Source organism: Primulina eburnea, chromosome 12, assembly GCF_022965805.1.
Source record: "Primulina eburnea isolate SZY01 chromosome 12, ASM2296580v1, whole genome shotgun sequence".
Taxonomy (NCBI): Eukaryota; Viridiplantae; Streptophyta; class Magnoliopsida; order Lamiales; family Gesneriaceae; genus Primulina; species Primulina eburnea.
The window spans coordinates 13183296-13206976 of record NC_133112.1 but is presented as its reverse complement, the minus strand read 5'-3'; the positions used below and the strand labels follow the sequence as shown (position 1 = coordinate 13206976).

General features: G+C 38.8%; 1 protein-coding gene across 1 annotated transcript; it reads left to right on the top strand.

Annotated features, from left to right (window-relative positions):
• The first annotated feature begins 20683 nt into the window (after nt 1-20683).
• On the top strand, nt 20684-23275 carry LOC140807996 (rho GDP-dissociation inhibitor 1-like). The gene is made up of 5 exons (XM_073164986.1): nt 20684-21297; nt 21506-21572; nt 21735-21953; nt 22280-22404; nt 23068-23275. Exons 1-5 carry the CDS (start codon nt 20998-21000, stop codon nt 23146-23148), a joined length of 792 nt encoding a protein of 263 aa, XP_073021087.1. The 5' UTR covers nt 20684-20997; the 3' UTR covers nt 23149-23275.
• The last annotated feature ends 406 nt before the right edge of the window (nt 23276-23681 follow it).

Genomic DNA, 23681 nt, shown 5'->3' with positions numbered 1-23681 from the left:
CTTGGACTGAGCAGGAGGCTAGACCCGAGGACCGCCCAAGATTTTAAGTTTTTATGAAATGTCAAACACTCTGATTTCACGTTACGGGTTATTAGATTTTAAACAAATATTTTGTCAAACTTTATTTTTTTGATCTTTTGTTGCATCTAATTTTGAGACGTACGTTTTATTTTAAATCGAAATCGAGAGTTACTTTATAATTTAGAAAATTTTATTTTTCCGCAAATTTTACGTAGTAAAAAGTACGGTACGTTACAGTTGGTATCAGAGCAGTGTTCTTGTAAAGGGTTACGCCTACTGCCAGTTACGAGAAGCTCACGAAACCACACCTCAAGTCTGTATTTTTTGAGGTTTTGAAATATTCCATGTATTAAGCATTAAGCCATGATTTCAACATGTCATGTTTTAAGTTTGATTTATGTGCATATAATGCTATCGATATTATGTTCATGCATGCATCTTGGGTTTACGTGTTGGATAAATTGTTAGAACAGTATGCCTCCTAGACGCATAATTAACCGGGAAGCTAGGGATGAAGATAGGGAGACTCGAGAGGAAGGGAGAGACGCTCCACCTCCACCTCCAGATATGCAGGAACAGCTGCTTGCGGGAATGACTCAGTTCTTCGCACAGTTTGCGGGGAACCAGAATGCTGAAAGGGGATCGAATAAGGTGTTCAAATGCGCAACGGAATTTTCAAGATTTGTTTTTCAACAAGAAATTCGAACACCTCATGCCTAGAATGTGTAGCAAATACAAAACACAAAATATGTCATACATAGTGTGTTTAGAAAATATACCGATCAATCTCTTGAGATATGATGACTCAAACTAAGGTGTAAGCACCTTATCTCTTGAATTAAAAGAAAATTTACAAGTCTCCTCCTTTCTTCAAAATTAGGCCCACCACCAACTAGCTAGAACCCTTCTTACTTTGCACTAGAAAAATAAGAAGATTTTTCAAGGAGAAGTATTTTCTTTCCTCAACAATTGAAGAAGAAAAATGACAAGAAAATTAGGGAGAAAAGCTCTCAAGGTTTCGGCCAAAGTGAATGGGAATGGGGAGAGGGATGACTAGTCTTGGTTGGGTAAAAAGCTCAAACTACTTTTAGCATGCCAAGCCTTGGAGATTGAAAAGGTAATCTCCAACCATTCACCTCCCATGCATGCAATGTTATTTGATTTTTAACAATTAAAAATCCATGGACTTAATTTAATTATCTCAAACAAATTTGAGACTAATTAAACATTACTTGAATTTACTCAAGTCACTAGTTGAATAATTATTTTACTATTGTGCTCTACAAGACCCAATATGATTTAATTAATTCAACACTTGAATTAATTTAATCATTTGGACTCTACTAGGCCCACTAGTGTTTAATTAATTCAAAACTTGAATTAATTAAATTTAGTCCATAATAATGTTTATGAAAATCACAATTTTCAAATACATTATTTATTTGGCCAACTTTTAATTTAGCCAACTTTTAATTTAGAAACATTTTCTCAAACTAAAAGTTACATTCTCCTTATAGAAGTCATACTTCTATTTTTCCTTACGCTTATAAACTCCTTTATAAGTCGTTCAACACATGCATTGAACTATTTTACTTCTCAACGGGATCTAGAAAGCTAGCACTTGTGTGGCCCTCAATGGTTCATTGATACAACTAGCCGTGGGTTCACATCTCCATGTGATTCGGACTAAACATGTCCTTATACGAGCATACCCCAATTGCTCCATTCTTGCTTAACAACCCCTTGATAACAAGAACGTAAGAACTCAAGTCTGATAGTACCTAATCAATCATGTTAAATGCCTAGCAGTATCGCTTACATGATTCCCTAGGTATCAAATGATAGTGCCTGCAAGAACCATTCAATTATGGTTAGCGTACAGTACGGTCCCTTCAACTCATATATCCTGACCGATTCGACAACCATTGGTATATCGAGAGTTGTCAATGAAACGATACTATGTGTCATGTCGTAGTTGCATCGATGGTGTAATCTAAGAAACCCTTTTTTTAATTACCACCATACTCTGATCAGAGATTTCAAACTACATACACATGAGATCACATAGGATACCCATAACCGAAGGTAAGCAGTGAATCCTCGACCACAATGCATCGACTCCTATATGTTTCAACAAAACACCCAACCTTGCCACCTGATGACCCTATGAGAGTCGGTAAACAAGTCAAAGTGTAATGCTAGCACATAGAGTCTCAATGTTGTCCCGGGTCATAAGGACTAATGGTGTACAACCATAAACTAGGACGTTTCCAATCGATAAGTGAGAACCACTTGGAAAGTTATTTATGGAGGGTTGTTCAGTGCACTCTACAAAGAGCACCTATCTGCATGTTCGGACATCACAATGTCCCCTACCAATGAAACATGTTACTCACATCGTAGATACTAGTCTCGAACTCGAGCGGCCTATATCCTTCTTAGCGGCGGCTGAATCGACTAAGAACTGTTTAGAATATATAGTATTCCAAATATGAGTTTCATGATACTCATCATATGAGCATCTCATATTCTTTCTACTATTTGTATATTCAAAGACTTTATCTATGCAACATGCATGGGTATACAGATAAAGAAGTGCCAAAATAATAATTTCAAATATTATTAAAATAAAGATTGTTTATACATAGAGTTTAAACATGAACCATCGGCCAACACTTGGCTCGACGGGAACCTACTCTAACAGCTGCAACAAATATAGAAGCGAGGCCCAGACCAGAAGCAGTATACGAGAGGTTCAGACGGATGAGCCCAAAGGAGTTCTCAGGGACCACTGACCCGATGTTAGCTGAGGGATGGATTAAATCCATCGAGGTGATTTTTTTCTTTATTGAGTTGGAAGAAGCAGATATGGTCAGGTGTGCCACATTTCTACTGACCGTGGACGCCAGACTGTGGTGGTAGAGCGCATCAGTGGTAGCGAACTTGCAGACCCTCTCTTGGGATGTCTTTAAAGAGATATTCTACTCCAATTAATTCACTAAATAAGTACGATCCAATCTAACTAGAGAATTTATGACACTGCGACAGGGAGATAGTAGTGTCGCAGAGTTTGTCAAGAAGTTTGAGAGGGGGTGTCACTTTGTTCCCCTGATAACTAATGATGCCCAGAGCAAGTTGAGGCATTTTATGGATGGGTTGCGGCCGGTATTGCGCCGTGACGTCCGAGTTGCTGGTCCTACTACCTACACGGTTGCCGTTTCAAGAGCTTTGGCGGTAGAGCGAGATCAGAGGGATATTGAAGCTGAAAGGCAGGGCAAGAGACCCTATCAGGCTCCACATCAGCAGCAGCAGCAGTGACCTCGGTTTAAGCGGCCGTTCCAGGGGCAACTAGGGAAGAGGTCATATCAGTGACCTCCAAAGAGCAAGGGTCCTATGCCACATCAGAAGGCGCCACAGAAGCCGGGAGAACACCCGGTGTGCCTGAAGTGCAACCGCCAGCACCCGGGACAGTGCTTGTATGGGTCAGATAAATGTTTTAAGTGCGGAGCAAGTGACCATATGTTGAAGGAGTGCCCCCAATGGAGGCAACCGACCTAGGGCAGAGTGTTCGCCATGCATGCGCAGGAGGCGAACCCAGACACGACTTTACTGACGGTATACTTTTCTACCTAAGCTCAGTATTATTTTTCCTTGCATGTTGAAATTTTAATTGGAATTTTAGGGTTCTAGTAATATTTTTGAGTCACTTGGGATAATAATTTCTGCCACGCTTGAGGTTAATGTAGAAGTTTGGGGATATAAGTTTTGTGTTGTGCTAACGTATCTCAGGGAATATTTTCATAAAGAAAGTATCCACGAAGGCCCTGATAGACTCAGGAGCCACTCACTCCTTTATCTCTGAATCGTTCGCTAGTCATCTAGACGTCAAGTTTATTAGACTCGACGTGAATTATTCAGTAACAGTCCCATCAGGAGAAGAGTTGTCAGCTACTAGTGTGGTCAGAGACATTGATCTTGAACTGCAGTGCCACCTAGTATATGCCGACCTGATAGTGTTGCCGATTTAAGAATTTGATATCATTTTGGGAATGGACTGGCTGACAAACAACAGAGCCCTGATTGATTTTCAGAAAAGATCAGTATTTCTTAGATTGTTGCGCATGGAGCAGTTTTTATTTGAACCAGCCAGATGGAGAAGTTTCCCTCGCATGATCTCTTGCATGCAGTCACGGAGACTTATTTCCAAGGGATGTCAGGCTTTCTTGGCCAGTATTGTTTCCGCACCTAACATACCCACTCCATCATTACCACCTTTGTCAGTAGTCAGAGACTTCCCAGATGTCTTTCCTGACGACGTCATAGGTCTTCCACCAGAGAGAGAGGTGGAGTTTGAAATCGATCTTATTCCAGGCACTGTGCCAATCTCCAAGGCACCGTACCGTTTAGCTCCAGCTGAGATGCTAGAACTCAAACAGCAGATTCAGGAGCTCCTTGACAAGGAATTTATCCGCCCTAGTTTCTCTTTGTGGGGCGCACCAGTACTATTCGTAAAGAAGAAAGATGGGAGCATGAGGCTGTGTATCGATTACCGAGAATTTAACAAGGTAACGATCAAGAATAAATACCCACTTCCAAGGATTGAAGACTTGTTCGATCAGTTGCAGGGAGCCACAGTGTTCTCTAAAATAGATCTTCGATCGTGGTATCACCAGCTGAAGCTGAAAGATGCAGATGTTCATAAGACGGCCTTCCGAACCAGATATGGGCAATACGAGTTCTTAGTAATGCCGTTTGAATTGACGAATACCCCAGAAATTTTCATGAACCGAGTATTTCAGCCTCACCTTGATCAGTTCGTCATAGTATTTATTGACGACATTCTCATTTACTCGAAGAGCCATGAGGAGCATAGCCAGCATTTGAGGACAGTTTTGCAGGTTTTGAAGAGTCGTAAGTTGTTTGCGAAGTTCGGTAAGTGTGAATTTTGGTTGGAGAAGATATCGTTTTTGGCCCATATAATATCTAGCAGTGGTATTGAGGTGGATCCAGCTAAGGTATCAGCAGTCGAGGAATGGGTTGAGCCGAAGAATGCGTCTGAGATTCGCAGTTTCCTAGGCCTAGTAGGCTACTACAGGAAATTTATTCAGGGATTTTCGTCGATAGCAGTGCCACTCACCTCATTGACAAAGAAGAATGCTAAGTTCGTGTGGAGTGGCGAGTGCCAGAAGAGCTTCAATACCTTGAAGCAAGCCCTCATTTCAGCGCCGGTGCTAGCCATGCCATCAAGGCAAGGAGATTTTGTGTTATACACCGTGCATCTAAGCTCGGGTTAGGAGCGGTGTTGATGCAGCATGGTCAGATTATATCTTATGCTTCCAGGCAGTTGAAGGTGCATGAGAATAACTACCCTACTCATGATCTTCTGTTAGCCGCCGTTGTCTTTGCTTTGAATATATGGAGGCATTACTTGTATGGCGAGAAATGCCAGATATTTAACGACCACAAGAGCCTCAAGTATTTCTTCACGCAGAAAAAACTGAATATGAGACAGAGACGATGGTTGGAGTTGGCAAAAGACTACGATTGTGAAATTAGCTACTATGCAGGGAAAGATAATGTTGTGGCAGATGCCTTAAGCCGTAAAGTTGCAGTCGCATCACAGTTGTCAGTACAGAGACCTCTTCAGTCAGAGATTCAGAGGTTTGGTTTAGAAGTTTATCGCAAGGACAGAGCTCCTAAGCTGTCTAATCTGACAGTCCAGTCTTCCTTGCTTGACCGTACCCGTGCAGGTCAGTCTTCAGATGAGCAGTTGCAGAAATGGAGGCTGAAAGATGAAGCTAATGGCAGTGTACTCTACACAGTGTCAGATGGCATTGTGGGATACAAAGGTAGAATGTGTGTGCCTAATGTGGATTCGATCAGAGAGGATATTCTGATAGAGGCACATGCATCTCCGTATTCAATCCACCCAGGAGGTACCAAGATGTACAAGGATCTGCAGATTTCGTATTGGTGGCCAGGGATGAAGCGAAACATCCGTCGATTTATGTCTGAATGCCTCACGTGCCAACAAGTGAAGGCAGAGCATCAGAGGCCAGTAGTAATGTTTAAGCCACTCCCTATCCCGAGTGGAAATGGGAGAATATTATCATGGACTTCATTGTTAGTTTGCCAAATTCAGTGAGAGTTTTTAATGCAATTTGGGTAATAGTGGATCGACTCACTAAGTCAGCGTACTTCTTGCCAGTGAAGGCGACTTTCTCCATGACGCATTATGCAGATCTTTATATCAGGAAGAACATTCAATTGCACGGAATCCCAATTTTTATTGTGTCTGACAGGGACCCGAGGTTTACATCGTCCTTTTGGAAGAGTTTGCATGCAGCCATGGGGATGAAGTTGCTCTTCAGTACAGCTTTTCACCTGAAGACAGATGGCCAGTCTGAGCGAGTGATTCAAATTTTGGAGGATCTATTGCGAGACTGTATGATCGATTTACAGGAAACTTGGGAATCGAAGCTACCTCTAGTGGAGTTTACCTGCAACAACAGCTTCCAATCATCTATAGGTATGGCTCCCTACGAAGCATTGTATGTGAGGAAATGCAATCCGACACAGGATGAAGACCGCCCAGAGTCGTCAAAAGAGTTATGCTGACAAGAGGAGAAGAGATCTATATTTTATCGTGGGTGATCACGTTTTTATAAAGATATCACCCATTAAGGGTGTTATGAGATTTGGGAAAAGAAGCAAGTTGAGTCCGAGGTTTATTGGAACGTTTGAGATTCTTGACAGAGTTGGCACACTAGCTTATCGTGTTGCCCTTCCGCCTAATCTTTCCAATGGCAACTGGAGGGAGAAAAGCTAGAACCCTTCTTACTTTGCACTAGAAAAATAAGAAGATTTTTCAAGGATAAGTATTTTCTTTCCTCAACAATTGAAGAAGAAAAATGACAAGAAAATTAGGGAGAAAAGCTCTCAAGGTTTCGGCCAAAGTGAATGGGAATGGGGAGAGGGTTGACTAGTCTTGGTTGTGTAAAAATCTAAAACCACATTTAGCATGCCAAGCCTTGGAGATTGAAAAAGTAATCTCCAACCTTTCACCTCCCATGCATGCAATGTTATTTGATTTTTAACAATTAAAAATCCATTGACTTAATTTAATTATCTCAAACAAATTTGAAACTAATTAAACATTACTTGAATTTACTCAAGTCACTAGTTGAATAATTATTTTACTATTGGGCTCTACAAGACCCAATATGATTTAATTAATTCAACACTTGAATTAATTTAATCATTTGGACTCTACTAGGCTCACTAGTGTTTAATTAATTCAACACTTGAATTAATTTAATTTAGTCCATAATAATGTTTATGAAAATCACAATTTTCAAATACATTATTTATTTGGCCAACTTTTAATTTAGGAACACTTTCTCAAATTAAAAGTTACATTCTCCTTATAGAAGTCATACTTCTATGTCTCCTTACGCTTATAAACTCCTTTATAAGCCGTTCAACACATTGAACTATTTTACTTCTCAACGGGATCTAGTAAGCTATCACTTGTCTGGCCCTCAATGGTTCATTGATACAACTAGCCGTGGGTTCACATCTCCATGTGATTCGGACTGAACATGTCCTTATACGAGCATACTCCAATTGCTCCATTCTTACTTATCAACTCCTTGATAACAAGAACGTCAGAACTCAAGTCTGATATTACCCTACCAATCATGTTAAATGCCTAGCAGTATCGCTTACATGATTCCCTAGGTATAAAATTATAGTGCCTGCAAGAACCATTCAATTATGGTTAGCGTACAGTACGGTCCCTTCAACTCATATATACTGACCGATTCGACAACCATTGGTATATCAAGAGTTGTCAATGAATCGATACTATGTGTCATGGCGTAGTTGCATCGATGGTGTAATCTAAGAAACCCCTTTTTTAATTACCACCATACTCTTATCAGAGATTTCAAACTACATACACATGAGATCACATAGGATATCCATAACCGAAGGTAAGCAGTGAATCCCCGACCACAATGCATCGACTCCTATATGTTTCAACAAAACACCCAACCTTGCCACCTGATGACCCTATGAGAGTCGGCAAACAATTCAAAGTGTAATGCTAGCACATAGAGTCTCAATGTTGTCCCGGGTCATAAGGACTAATGATGTACAACCATAAACTATGACGTTTCCACTCGATAAGTGAGAACCACTTGGAAAGTTATTTATGGAGGGTTGTTCAGTGCACTCTACAAGGAGCACCTATCTGCATGTTCGGACATCACAATGTCCCCTACCAATGAAACATGTTACTCACATCGTAGATACTAGTCTCGAACTCGAGCGGCCTATATCCTTCTTAGCGGCGGCTGAATCGACTAGGAACTGTTTAGAATATACAGTATTCCAAATATGAGTTTCATGATACTCATCATATGAGCATCTCATATTCTTTCTACTATTTGTATATTCAAGGACTTTATCCATGCAACATGCATGGGTATACAGATAAAGAAGTGCCAAAATAATAATTTCAAATATTATTAAAATAAAGATTGTTTATACATAGAGTTTAAACATGAACCCTCGGCCAACACTTGGCTCGACGGGAACCTACTCTAACAGCTGCAACAAATATAGAAGCGAGGCCCAGAACAGAAGCTGTATACGAGAGGTTCAGACGGATGAGCCCAAAGGAGTTCTCGGGGACCACTGACCCGATATAAGCTGAGGGATGGATTAAATCCATCGAGGTGATTTTTGTCTTTATGGAGTTGGAAGATGCAGATATGGTCAGGTGTGCCACATTTCTATTGACCGGGGACGCCAGATTGTGGTGGGAGAGCGCGTCAGTGGTAGCGAACTTGCAGACCCTCTCTTGGGATGTCTTTAAAGAGATATTCTGCTCCAATTACTTCACTGAATAAGTACGATCCAATCTAACTAGAGAATTTATGACACTGCGACAGAGAGACAATAGTGTCGCAGAGTTTGTCAAGAAGTTTGAGAGGGGGTGTCACTTTGTTCTCCTGATAACTAATGATGCCAGAGCAAGTTGAGGCATTTTATGGATGGGTTGCAGCCGGTATTGCGCCGTGACGTCCGAGTTGCTGGTCCTACTACCTACACGGTTGCCGTTTCAAGAGCTTTGGCGGTAGAGCAAGATCAGAGGGATATTGAAGCTGACAGGCAGGGCAAGAGGCCCTATCAGGCTCCACAGCAGCAGCAGCAGCAGCGACCTCGGTTTAAGCGGCCGTTCCAGGGGCAACCAGGGAAGAGGTCATATCAGGGACCGCCAAAGGGCAAGGGTCCTATGCCACATCAGAAGGTGCCACATAGGCCGGGAGAACACCCGGTGTGCCCGAAGTGCAACCGCCAGCACCCGGGACAGTGCTTGTATGGGTCAGATAAATGTTTTAAGTGCGGAGCAAGTGACCATATGTTGAAGGAGTGCCCCCAGTGGAGGCAACCGACCTAAGGGCAGAGTGTTCGCCATGCATGCGCAGGAGGCGAACCCAGACACGACTTTACTGACCGGTATACTTTTATACCTAAGCTCAGTATTATTTTTCCTTGCATGTTGAAATTTTAATTGGAATTTTAGGGTGCTAGTAATATTTTTGAGTCACTTGGGATATTAATTTCTGCGATGCTTGAGGTTAATGTAGAAGTTTGGGGATATAAGTTTTGTGTTGTGCTAACGTATCTCAGGGAATATTTTCATAAAGAAAGTATCCACGAAGGCCCTGATAGACTCAGGAGCCACTCACTCCTTTATCTCTGAATCGTTCGCTAGTCATCTAGACGTCAAGTCTATTGGACTCGACGTGAATTATTCAGTAACAGTCCCATCAGGAGAAGAGTTGTCAGCTACTAGTGTGGTCAGAGACATTGATCTTGAACTGCAGTGCCACCTAGTATATGCCGACCTGATAGTGTTGCCGATTTAAGAATTTGATATCACTTTGGGAATGGACTGGCTGACAAAGAACAGAGCCCTGATTGATTTTCAGAAGAGATCAGTATTGCTTAGATTGTTGGCATGGAGCAGTTTCTATTTGAACCAGCCAGATGGAGAAGTTTCCCTCGCATGATCTCTTGCATGCAGTCACGGAGACTTATTTCCAAGGGATGTCAGGCTTTCTTGGCCAGTATTGTTTCCGCACCTAACATACCCACTCCATCATTATCACATGTGTCAGTAGTCAGAGACTTCCCAGATGTCTTTCCTGACGACGTCATAGGTCTTCCACCAGAGAGAGAGGTGGAGTTTGCAATCGATCTTATTCCAGTCACTGTGCCAATCTCCAAGACACCGTACCGTTTAGCTCCAGCTGAGATGCTAGAACTCAAACAGCAGATTCAGGAGCTTCTTGACAAGGAATTTATCCGCCCTAGTTTCTCTCATGGGGCGCACCAGTACTATTCGTAAAGAAGAAAGATGGGAGTATGAGGCTGAGTATCGATTACCGAGAATTGAACAAGGTAACGATCAAGAATAAATACCAAATTCCAAGGATTGAAGACTTGTTCGATCAGTTGCAGGGTGCCACAGTGTTCTCTAAAATAGATCTTCGATCGTGGTATCACCAGCTGAAGGTGAAAGATACAGATGTTCATAAGACGGTCTTCCGAACCAGATATGGGCATTACGAGTTCTTAGTAATGCCTTTTGGATTGACGAATGCCCCAAAAATTTTCATGAACCGAGTATTTCAGCCTTATCTTGATTATTTTGTCATAGTATTTACTGACGACATTCTCATTTACTCGAAGAGCCACGAGGAGCATAGCCAGCATTTGAGGACAGTTTTGTAGGTTTTTCAGAGTCGTAAGTTGTTTGCGAAGTTCAGTATATGTGAATTTAGGTTGGAGAAGATATCGTTTTGGCCCATATAATATCTAGCAGTGGTATTGAGGTGGATCCAGCTAAGGTATCAGCAGTCCCGGAATGGGTTGAGCCGAAGAATGCGTCTGAGATTCGCAATTTCCTAGGCCTAGCAGGCTACTAGAGGAAATTTATTCAGGGATTTTTGCCGATAGCAGTGCCACTCACCTCATTGACAAAGAAGAATGCTAAGTTCGTGTGGAGTGGCGAGTGATAGAAGAGCTTCGATACATTGAAGCAAGCCCTCATTTCAGCGCCGGTGCTAGCCATGCCATCAGGGTAAGGAGATTTTGTGTTATACCCCGATGCATCTAAGCTCGGGTTAGGCGCGGTGTTGATGCAGGATGGTCGGGTTATATCTTACGCTTCCACGCAGTTGAAGGTGCATGAGAAAACTACCCGACTCATGATCTTCAGTTAGCCGCTGTTGTCTTTGCTTTGAAGATATGGAGGCATTACTTGTATGGCGAGAAATGCCAGATATTTAACGACCACAAGAGCCTCAATTATTTATTCACGCAGAAAGAACTGAATATGAGACAGAGACGATGGTTGGAGTTGGTAAAAGACTATGATTGTGAAATTAGCTACTATGCAGGGAAAGCTAATGTTGTGGCAGATGCCTTGAGCCGTAAAGTTGCAGTCGCATAACAGTTGTCAGTACAGAGACCTCTTCAGTCAGAGATTCAGAGGTTTGGTTTAGAAGTTTATCGCAAGGACAGAGCTCCTAAGCTGTCTAATCTGACAGTCCAGTCTTCCTTGCTAGACAGTACCCATGCAGGTCAGTTTACAGATGAGCAGTTGCAGAAATGGAGGCTGAAAGATGAAGCTAAAGGTAGTGTACTCTACACAGTATCAGATGGCATTGTGGGATACAGAGGTAGATTGTGAGTGCCTAATGTGGGTGCGATCAGAGAGGATATTCTGATAGAGGCACATGCATCTCCGTATTCAATCCACCCAGGAGGTACCAAGATGTACAAGGATCTGCAGATTTTGTATTGGTGACCAGGGATGAAGCGAAACATTCGTCTATTTGTGTCTGAATGCCTCACGTGCCAGCAAGTGAAGGCAGAGCATCAAAGGCCAGCAGGAATGCTTAAGACACTCCCTATCCCGAGTGGAAATGGGAGAATATTACCATGGACTTCATTGTTAGTTTGCCAAATTCATTCAAAATTTTTAATGCCATTTGGGTCATAGTGGATCGACTCACTAAGTCAGCGCACTTCTTGACAGTGAAGATGACTTTCTTAATGACGCATTATGCGGAGCTTTATATCAGGGAGAACATTCGATTGCACGGAATCCCAGTTTCTGTTGTGTCCGACAGGGACCCGAGGTTTACATCGTCCTTTTGAAGAGTTTGCATGCAGCCATGGGGACGAAGTTGCTGTACAGTACAACTTTTCACCTGAATACAGATGGCCAATCTGAGCGAGTGATTCAAATTTTGGAGGATCTATTGCGAGCCTGTATGATCGATTTCCAGGAAACTTGGGAATCGAAACTACCTCTAGTGGAGTTTACCTACAACAACAGCTTCCAATCATCTATAGGTATGGCTCCCTACGAAACATTGCATGTGGGGAAGTGCAATCCGAGACAGGATGAAGACCTTCCAGAGTCGTCAAAAGAGTTATGCAGACAAGAGGAGAAGAGATCTAGAGTTTGTCGTGGGTGATCACGTTTTTATAAAGATAGCACCGAGTAAGGGTGTTATGAGATTTGGGAAAAGAAGCAAGCTGAGTCCGAGGTTTATTGGACTGTTTGAGATTCTTGACAGAGTTGGGACACTAGCTTACCGTGTTGCCCTTCCGCCTAATCTTGCCGGGGTACACAATGTTTTCCACGTCTCCATGCTGAGGAAGTACATAGCTAACCCATCGCATGTTTTGAGCTACGAGCCGTTGCAGTTGGCTCCAGATATTTCATATGAGGAAAGACCTGTCCAAATCCTAGACAGACAGGAGCGGAGACTTCGGAACAAGGTGACCAAGTTGGTTAAAGTCCGGTGGCTGAATCAAGCAGTAGAGTAGGCCACTTGGGAGACCGAGTCAGATATGAGGAATCACTACCCAGAGCTTTTCGGTAAGAGTTAATTTCGAGGACCAATTTTACATAAGTGGGGGAGGAACTGTAGAGCCCAAAATCAGTACACGTAAAACCCATGCATTTATTTAATTGTTAAATTATTTATTTAAGTTTAAAATGATTTATAGCGATGCATGATTTATTCAAATGCATTATTTTTAATTATGCTTATGTGATGCACGTTACATGTTTTCTTGAGTTTTATGTTTCAGGCGATTATTCGATGCGAAATCGAGGAAAAGAGACCGGTGACGATGTTTTTTGAGTAATTTTAAAATGGGGTGTTGTATTTTAAATTGGAAATGGGCATTTTAAATGATTTATTAGTTTTAAGCATTTTAATAGCCTAAATTATTTGTTTAGGGATTGTAGAGTTTTGAAACTTTTAAAGTTTAGCAAGTGTGCATTTTATTTATTTTTTATTGAGGGATTTCAGTAAAGATAGTGCTTGATTTAACATTTACTTAGTGGTTAAACTTTAATTTATAAATTTTACTCCCAAATTATCACCTAAACACACGCACACACTTTTACACACACATGTTCACGCCTACACACACATACTACCTCCCTTGCACTTTCATTTTATTTCGATGAAAGAAAACCTAGGGTTCTACAAGTTCTTGCAGCCGCCCCCTTTCCTTATCTTTTCCATCAAATTTTCGTGTATTTCCTTCAAAGAAAATCGAGCCACCATCGTCCCGAATCAACCTTCGCTCCGTCTCCGCTTCGGTATCGTCGGTTCGGTAAATTTTAATATTAAAAGGCACGTATACTCTATTTTTCCTGCGTCGATCATGTCATAGTATGTGTTGCATTTTTTAATGCGTAAAAATGCATGTGTGAGGTATAAAGTTTGAGCGGTAATTGTTTAGATCACATTTTGAACGTTTCTGGATCTGAAAATCTCGTTTTTACTCTTCGTTTAAAAACTGCGATTTTTCGGTCGCGATTTTGAGAAAACTTTCAACATGAAAATCGTAGAACTTTTTTTGATTTGATATAAAATTCTAAGTGTTTAGATAAAAATTGAGTGATTTATGGTTATTTTCGTGGGGCTGCTCAAACTGCGCTTTCTGAAAAGATGATATTGATGCGTTCTTGAAGATTTTGTAGTTGCAGGCTTCATTGGGAACCGTTGGTGGACCGCTGCTGCGTTTGGGTATTGTGAGTATGACATTGGGATAAATTTTGGTGCTTATTCTTGTGTCGGTAGGCACTTGATTGCATTAGAAGTCGTAGGAAGTATTTTGGTGTCAAAATTCATGTTAGGAATTATGTTGCGTAGTTGTTGTGCGTCGTCGTTTTGGGGACTTTTGTTTGAGTTGAATCCCTGTCATAGCGTCCTAGGATTAGTCTCGATAGACCGGTTCATGATTCATGATTCATATGATTTCGTATCACGGAGTCCTGAAGACTCGGCGCCCGAGCGGTAATATTTTACCGCTCGGGCGCCACTTTTTCTGTCCGTATATTTTCCTCAGAAGGCTCGGCGCTCGAGCGGTAATTTGTTACCGACCGAGCGCGGCGGACACTGGCGCTCGATCAGTAAGGTTTTCTTGCCCGAGCGCGGCCCCATCTGTAAAAATATTTTGTTCTTTCTTCTTTTCAAGTTCTATAGTGAGTTCATGTCTTCTATTTTTGGGAAATGTTCGCACATCATTTTATAGATTGTTCGGGGTTCGATGTCATAGGTTAGTACGACGATTTAAAGAGGTCAAGTCCCGAGTGATCTAGAATGTCATAAGCTATCTATTTAATTCGGTGGTGAGCAAGAATACCTACGCCTAAGTATGCAACTTAAGTGTTGAAATTCATGTTAGTATGTGCAGCAGTGGCCCCAAGCGAGATCCAACAAATCCCTCAAGTAAGTATGTTTGACGTGCAAAGAAAATATTTTAAGTTTTTGAAGTATGCTAAATGTCTTGTGACCAATTTTTGTTTGGGATCGGACAGCGGTAAAGCATGACCAGGGACCAATCCATCCCGTTAAATCATGAACGGTTTTAGATCAGCATTGGAAAGCGTTAAAGCAATAACGGAGACCACTCCACCCGTTAAAGCATGAACGAGGATCTCATGTATGTGGCAGTGGATTCGTCCCTGTCAGCCCAGTAATGTGGTTTAGTCTGATCAGGTGATTTATGTTATGGGTCACTTGCTTTGAAACATGCCTCTACGCAAAATGATGAAGTTTAAGTATGTTCAATTATTCACAAGTATGCAAGGACGTTTCAGAAAAGTTTCATGTTATGGCACGTCTATGTATGTATGTACGTATGTTCAAGTTTATTTATGCAAGTTCAAGTTCCAGTATATATGTTCTATTTTAAAGATGCATGTGATTTTATTACGTATTACTCGTTACTTCCAGTTTATACGTGGTGAATCTTTAGACTCACTAGACTTGATCGATGCCGGTGAGCATGGTTTTGAGGAGACTAGGTGTGGGGACCCGAACGCTAATTCATTTCTTAATCATCTTTGGGAATGATTAGATCAATTAAATAAATAGGGTCTAAAATTTTTATTTTTTTAATACAAGAGTACGCAACATATGAAATAAATCTTATTTCATTTACAAGATCAATATCCAGATTTAAGTACAAGTCCTGTACAAAACTACATCATAACAACTACTATTCATTCACTACATGTCAGGTGACGAAACAGATCTACTTCTAAGTCCGGATCTCCACGCTAACTTGTCCTCTCTCAATCTCTTCTTGACCCTGATCCTGTCCCACCTGTTGTCATGCACACATACAAACAAAACAACAGCCGGGTAACTCCGGTGAGAATATAATCCCAGTATAAACCATGTGCACATGCAATCATATAAACAAATATAAAAACATGAAACAGATATCAATAACATGTATCAAATCAGAAAGACATGTATCGATATAAATCTGTAAACAACTCTGGACTCGTCATTTGAGGCTCGACTCGTCTCTAATCTAGGGATCCCGGTTTTTGGACATTACCTCATATATCGAATATCAGCGATAGCAGCCGATCTGCTCTTAAGAAAACATCGATATAAACCAAACATCCAGTGTCTTGGCATATCCGCCAATGACTAAGCATCTCCGCCTAAGACTCAGTACACGCTTTGCTATAACTCAATAGACTAAGCATATCAATATCATGAATTGCAAAGATCCATGCAATAAGTAAATTATGTGGTTTTTTGGGAAACTCGAGTCCAATCTGACTCAAGTTGATCTCCATGTTAACATTGATTTATACCTTTCTTTCGTAGGGGTTCGGCTCTGATCTGTCTTCGAATCCTTTAACATTCCCAATAGGCATAATATCAATATACAATCTCAAATCAATACTGGATATAATCAGAACTCAATCAAATTTTGTTTCAACGGCATAACGGCACAAATTCAATATACTCAACAATACAATATCAGTCAGATATCAATCCCAACGTCTCATAATTGATAACAATACAAATCTGATATCAATTCTCAATCAAATCCATTCTAAAAATCATAATAATTCCATATGATATATGTTCTTCAATACGGTTTCAATTATACGATGTCTACTATGTCAAGAACATCATATATGAATCATATCCGATTCTGACAATATCATAATTTCAAATCATATCAAAACGTAGTAAAACTTACGTTCAGTTTAAGTCCTTGTCGATAGGAACACAGTACTGAAGTCGGATAGAAATTCTGACGGGCGGATCTTTCACAATCACAAATCTAAAATGTAAAAAAGCGTAAGGATTTTTCTGAAACTTCCCCTGACCTTTCTCGTTATTCTTTCTCAGGTTTGAAGGGAATGTGTATATATATATATATATATATATCTTGCATGTTGAAGGCATATATATATATATATATATATATATATATATCTTGCATGTTGAAAGGCTATCTCCACTCAGCACGTCTCGCGCATATGCGCGACCCTCCTTGGCGCATATGCGCGAGACCTACTAGTTTCGGCAATAATCTCCTCGGCAGCTCGTGCATATGCGCGCCTTTTTTCCGCGCATATGCGCGAGGTTCTCTGGACATGCACTAGCCTTTCCGCACAACTCGCGCATATGCGCACACACCCTCCGCGCATATGCGCGAGGTCCTCTGCCCATCTCGCGCATATGCGCGCATCAGTGTCGCGCATATGCGCAAGGGGTACTGTTCCTCGCACATTGCATCTTCCCATGCTAACTCAAATCATGTCTCGAAGGGTCCTTCTAATCATATCAATTCACAAATCCATAATCACATATTAACAGATAAAAATCTCGGACATTACACTAGGGGTGGGGACCAAGGAGCTGGCTTGGACTGAGCATGAGGCTAGACCCGAGGACCGCCCAAGTTTTTAAGTTTTTATCAAATGTCAAACACTATGATTTCACGTTACGGGTTATGAGATTTTAAACAAATACATTTGTCAAACTTTATTTTTTGATATTTTGTTGCATCTACTTTTGAGACGTACGTTTTATTTTAAATCGAAATCGAGAGTTACTTTATAATTTAGAAAATTTTATTTTCCGCAAATTTTAAGTAGTAAAAAGTACGGTACGTTACAATTTCACCCCAGAAAACAAAGTTGTTGTCTCATAGAAAACCTCAAGAAATTTGCATATTTTTTCACCTTGAGCCACTCGTCAACCAATGGAAAGTGTGTAAAATTAGTATCAAAAAATTTAAAATGATTAAAAGCACGTCGATAATATATGGCCCTAGAAAGCATCAAATACGTAGAATTCCATCTAGTAGGAACATCTTGCCTGAGTGATTTCTTAGGATCCAGTGAAGTTTGGGTAACATATTATACAAACTTTTTCTTTCTCACTTGACTGCCTTTTACATACTTTACACATTCACGAATCTTATCAACGGAATGATCAATTATTTTCAAACCTTCTTGGACAATTAAATTGAGAATGTGTGCACAACAACAAACATGCAAAAACTCGCCACCATTCACTAATGAACAATTTAAACTAAGATGATCCCTTAAAAGGCCAAGAAACACATCATTTGCAGCGGCATTGTCCAAAGTAATTGTGAAAACCTTTCTTAGAATTCCCCAAGCATTGAATAAGCTATTGATTTTATCATACAATGCAATACCAGAGTGAGGTGGAGGCATGTAAGAGAAGTTGATAATCCTTTTTTGCAAAACCCAATTAGAAACAATGAAATGCGCTGTCAAACATACATAGCCATCAGTGGCAATAGAAGTCCACAAATCGGAAGTGAAACAAATTTTTCCAAGGCATGAACACATTTCTTGAGCTAGTCTATTGTATTCATATGCATCTTGAGAATATCGGTCCTTGTTGTGTTTCTAGTGAAATTATTGACTTGAGGTTCCAAATATGTAAAAATTGATCTAATTGTCTTATATTCCACAAACTGAAACGATAAGTCATGTCTCACAATTGCTAATATTAGCAACTCTCTAAATTTTTCTTGGGTGAACTTTTGTGACCTTATGGCAAGACTTTTATCGCCTTGTTCTAACAAAGTCTGAGCAATATCACGAGTTCTCTGTCTAGGACACTGTTTGAGAATATGGCGTTGGAGATTACCTGTCCCCATGCTACTGTCTGCTTTGTACGTAGTCCCACATTCTTTACATTTGCAACGCTTTTCTTTTCCTTCTACTTCTGGAAGCATCTCAAAATATTGCCACCATTGTGATTTTAAAGGACTCTTTCGTTTAACACTTCCGGAGGCCCGACCTTGCATGTCAGTACCTGTTTCTTCATCGACATCTAAATCCAACATATGTACACCCTCCACACTATCCTCCTCGTGAACAAGAGCAATAGGTTCTGAACTCATTCTATCAATTAAAAGGCGTAACAATAGGATTAGCTACAAGAAAAAAATATGACAATTCCTTGAAAGCAAGTCACAACTTGTACGTATTAGATTTTACATTTGAACATTTTGAAACTTTAATATATCTCATCACCATGTCAAAGCTATTCCTGCTAAAAATTTAGGATCGATATATATTTAACTCATAGGACATCTTGTTTTGGACCAATATATTCAAGTCATATCACTCTTCCCCTTTTTTTCTCAAAGAAACCAACTTTCACAATAATGCATATTATATTACGTCTGTTACAAATGGGTCAATCTTTTGATTTTTTTTGTTTATTTTTTTTAAAAAAACTCCAAAATATATAATGGCAAGTTCTATTAAATGAAATTAAAATACTGGAGGATTAGGCTAAAATTTCCGAACAGTAAGCTACCGTAAATAAGGCAATTTTAATATGTCTAAATTCACAAGAGATGTTGAATTTCAGCATATAAAAAGTTTTGAATAAAAATTTAAAAAATGAGAAAATAAGTCAGAGAAAGTGGTCTGACTTATGGGGAAAATCGGCAGCACGTTTGCTCTGTTAAACCATATTAACTCAGAATAACTTGAAAATTGAAATCAATGCCATCAACACGTTTTCCATGAAATAGAGACTATATTTTGTGGCATGTATGCATTGTCATGCTCAATGAAGATTACTTTAACAAAACTCAGTTCGTTCACCTGGACGAGAAGCGGATTAGCGGTGAAGGGTTTCACTTGGACTCTTGAGTGAGAAGGGAAGAAAGCGACTGGACGAGATGAGAAATGAGAAGTCAACAAGGGATAATCCTTAGATACATTAGAGAATTATTGGGTTGGGCTTTATTTTAGTTTAGAAAATGAGAAATACTGGGCCTAGACAATAGTTGTATAAATTGTAAAACTTTTTTTAAAAAAAAAAACATGATGGGTTGGGTGGGTTCGGGTCACTGGGTGACCTGAATTTTTTTCAGGTCAATCCAAACCCACCTGGAAATTTTTTTTACGGGTTTGCATTCGGGTCCAACCCGTTTCGACCTGAACCGGAAAATCATAAACCCAAACCCGATATTTTTTGTGTCGTCCCGTGTCGGGTTCATTTTTGACAACCCTAAATGTGATCGATCCTTTTACAAAGTCATCGCCTACATCAACTTCTGATGAACCAGTGTACAAGATCAGAATGCGTTAATAATGTCAATTGATGCTTACAACAGGGAAACAGTCAAAGTTGTACTCTTTTTCCTCGTCAATTATTTTTCCGACGCTGTTTGCATACGGTTTTTAATGAGGCAGTTAACAAGTAGAAAGGGATGTTGTACTCTTTTTCCTTCGTTAGATTTTTTTATCCCACCATTTTTTCCTCAGTAAAGTTTTAAGTTTTAACGAGGCGCATCTATCGTCGGGAAGACGTCTAAAGAAAGTATTTATTGTTGTAGTCTTTTCTTTGCTTTGGTTTTTCCCCATAAAGTTGTAATATCAAGGTTTAAATGAGAGAGCACTTGAATCCCGATGAATTTCCAAGCATCCATCTTTTCACATTGAGAAGTTAACTAATCGGTTGTTGTCCAAATAATCATATAAGATAGAGTGCTATAGATAATTTCTTGTTCTAGAATATTATTTTTATTTAGTTAGATTTATGATCAAAATAAATATGGCAAGATTATATTTTAAAGATTTGTGTTTTGTTGGGAGAGAACTATAAATAAATAAAAATAATATAATTTGAAACTAAATCAGATAATATTAATCATGAAAACCATATAGAAATTTTTTGAAGATTCATTACCAGGAATTAACTTTTATATATTCACTTAAATTTTTTTCTCCCATTGAACGAATTTCAGAATTTATATTAAATGAATTTGTTGCTAAAAATATAGAATGGAGAAACAACAATAAATTTTTGAGATGACGATTGTATTTTAAGATTTAAATGGATTAATATAATTAAACTACTTAACAAATTTATACAAATTAAATTTAAAACTCAATTTTTATTTCTGTTTTCATCAAAAAATTAAAAAATCATAATAATAATAATAATCACGGTGAAGCTAAATAGTAGCTATGGAAAAGCAAAATCTGTTTTTGGCTAATTATTTTCCACCAAACAACATACCCTTGTGAACCTCTCCTTTCTCACTTATCCTATGCATTACTTAACAACACATGAATATCCCACTTTCAGAGACCATATTAAGCTCCCACCCTTAGTTTTCTTCCTTCCTTCCCTCATTACCTTCAAATTATTTTATGTCAATATTTATCCCAAATTTCGTCCACTCAAAATGTCTTCGGATGCAATGTCGGGGATTGTGGAGGCGATATTGGCATCCGACAACTTAATTAACATCCCCGCTTTGGCAAACAAAGAAGAACAAAAGAAAATGAATGAGTGCGTCAAAGAAGGCATGATCATGGCGAAAAACGAACTACCACACAAGGAAAAGGTCTTCTATGTATACCCTCTAATCAAGCCACATTATTTGTCAAAACTTAAGAGATTTTAGGGAACAAATTTGGGTTTTCATGATTGTGTATATCATCATATGGAAAATGTACATTATATATACAAGATGTGTTGTTAATAGACCAAAAGGCAGCATTACTAACATGCCATCTAAATTCCTGATTTCTTTTAATTATTATTTTGCAAAGGGTGGTGAAAATACTATAAAAAGGAAGGGAATCATCCTTGAAAGGTTGGACACATCTAGGAAGGAAGGTATTAGTTCCATCTCTATTCTGGTAAATTTTGAAATTTTTTTATAAATATATATATATTCACGAAAACATAATTTCGTTGGCTTCTGAAATTTTAATAAGAACCCTTCAAGCATTGGAGATCTTTGGTCTAACCAATCCAATGACATGATTTTTTGGGCAGATATTAGAGAGGCAAATGTCCAAATAAAGACACTCTCAATTGTTTGTCCTGGTAGACCAGAAATAGAATTGTCACACCCATTTATTTCCAGTCCCAAGGATTGTCTCTTTACCCTAAAGGAAGGAACAAAGTACAGATTGAAGTTCTCATTCAGAGTTTCTGACAAAGTGGTGTCTGGTCTCAAATATGAGAACACTTTGTGGAAAGCTGGTGTTAGAGGTAAATTAATCATCCATTGCTCTATTTCTTTCTCCCTTAAATTAATTCTATGTAAATTTCATATAATTAACAGCTATTACGATTTTATACACGATATATTTATGTCAAATATGAAAATAGAGATTTCATTTTCGATTTAATCAATGTATTTAATAGATTAAGTATTTTGCTTACTAAAGCTATCGTTACAGGTTGTTGACACTTTATTATTATTAGATAGATTGTGTGTGTGGCTGTTGGGAGAACAAAAAATATATATTTGACCAAGATCATATCTCAAACTATACTGTATTTTGATGCGATAGCTGATAAAATTATTGTTACAGTTGACAGATCTATAGTGTTACTGGGTAATTTTAAACCCCACGAAAAACCTTATGGATATCAACTCGAGGAAGAAACTTTACCCTGTGGAATTTTGGTGAGAGGTGTTTATACTGCTAGAGCCAAGGTAAATTCAAATGCATCAAGCTTAAGATGTAATCTTTACACATCTATTAAAAAATAAACATTAAAATCCACAACTTGAAGGACTTATTTGTTACATTGCAAATTAGAAAATAGTTTAGACCCAAATAATAAGGATAAAAAAATTTCCAATAGAGACATAACTGATTACTTGAAATATAAAGCAATGATTTTCCAAAGAAAGGGTTCTTTTCTAACAATTTTTTTATAGGTGCTATCTTAAAAAAATATTAAAGTACTGGTAGATAAGAAATTATATCGATTTGATTTCAGCAAATTAATCAACAAGACAAATGATGCAACTTACATGTTAAATTGCCCTTCATGTCTATTTATTTGTTGTTGGAATTTTGAGGTTAAAAAAGTCACCATGCCACTTGATAGATAAGAGTATATTTGGTTTTTCTGATGTCAAGTTTGTAAAATACCAAAGTATCTTTAACCTTAAAAGTCTTTAAGTTTAATATAAGTTCTCAATCATTCAAATATTAATTCATTACAGTTTAAAATATGTTTAAAAAAGCCATTATACAAACACACATAGTGTATTATACGAACATGAGAAATTATCAATATACAATAATAGAAGGATGCTATTAGAGGGAAATGACCATTTTTACTAATTACTTGTACTATCTCTTTTCAGGTTACCGATGATGATGGGAAATGTTATATGGATATTCAGTACCATTTTGACATTAAAAAGAATTGGCCTTCAAGCCCATGAAAGACTGTCCTAGTAAGATGTTATGGCTTCAAGTAAGAGATTTTGTATAATGTTTGTCTTGTATAGAAATAGGACTCAAGACCATACGTGACACACAAAGTTTGAGATGCTTCTGAGATATTATTATTTTTTTTTTCAAAATTCCGCTTATCAAACTCTTACAAAATCTGATGTTTTTTCACTGTTTAACGCGAAAAAAAATGAATAAATAACGTATGCGGGAGTAGATTAATAATATACCGAAGATGGCGTGAAAGTTTTAAAAAAAAATCCCGCCATCCAAGATGGTGTGACTTGATCTTTTAAAATTTCAAGTCACGACCATCTTGGATGACCATGTGACTTGATTTTGTTTTTTTATTAATAATTAGAATTGTGGTGACGGATTGATGGGATGTCACGAGCAGCTCAAAATAATTTGTGGTGACAGAGTGATGAGATGTATCAATTCAAATCAATTAACACGTCCTGTAAAATAACTTGTTTTTGACCGAATATTGAAATTTAATTTGCTTATAAAATCGATTAACATA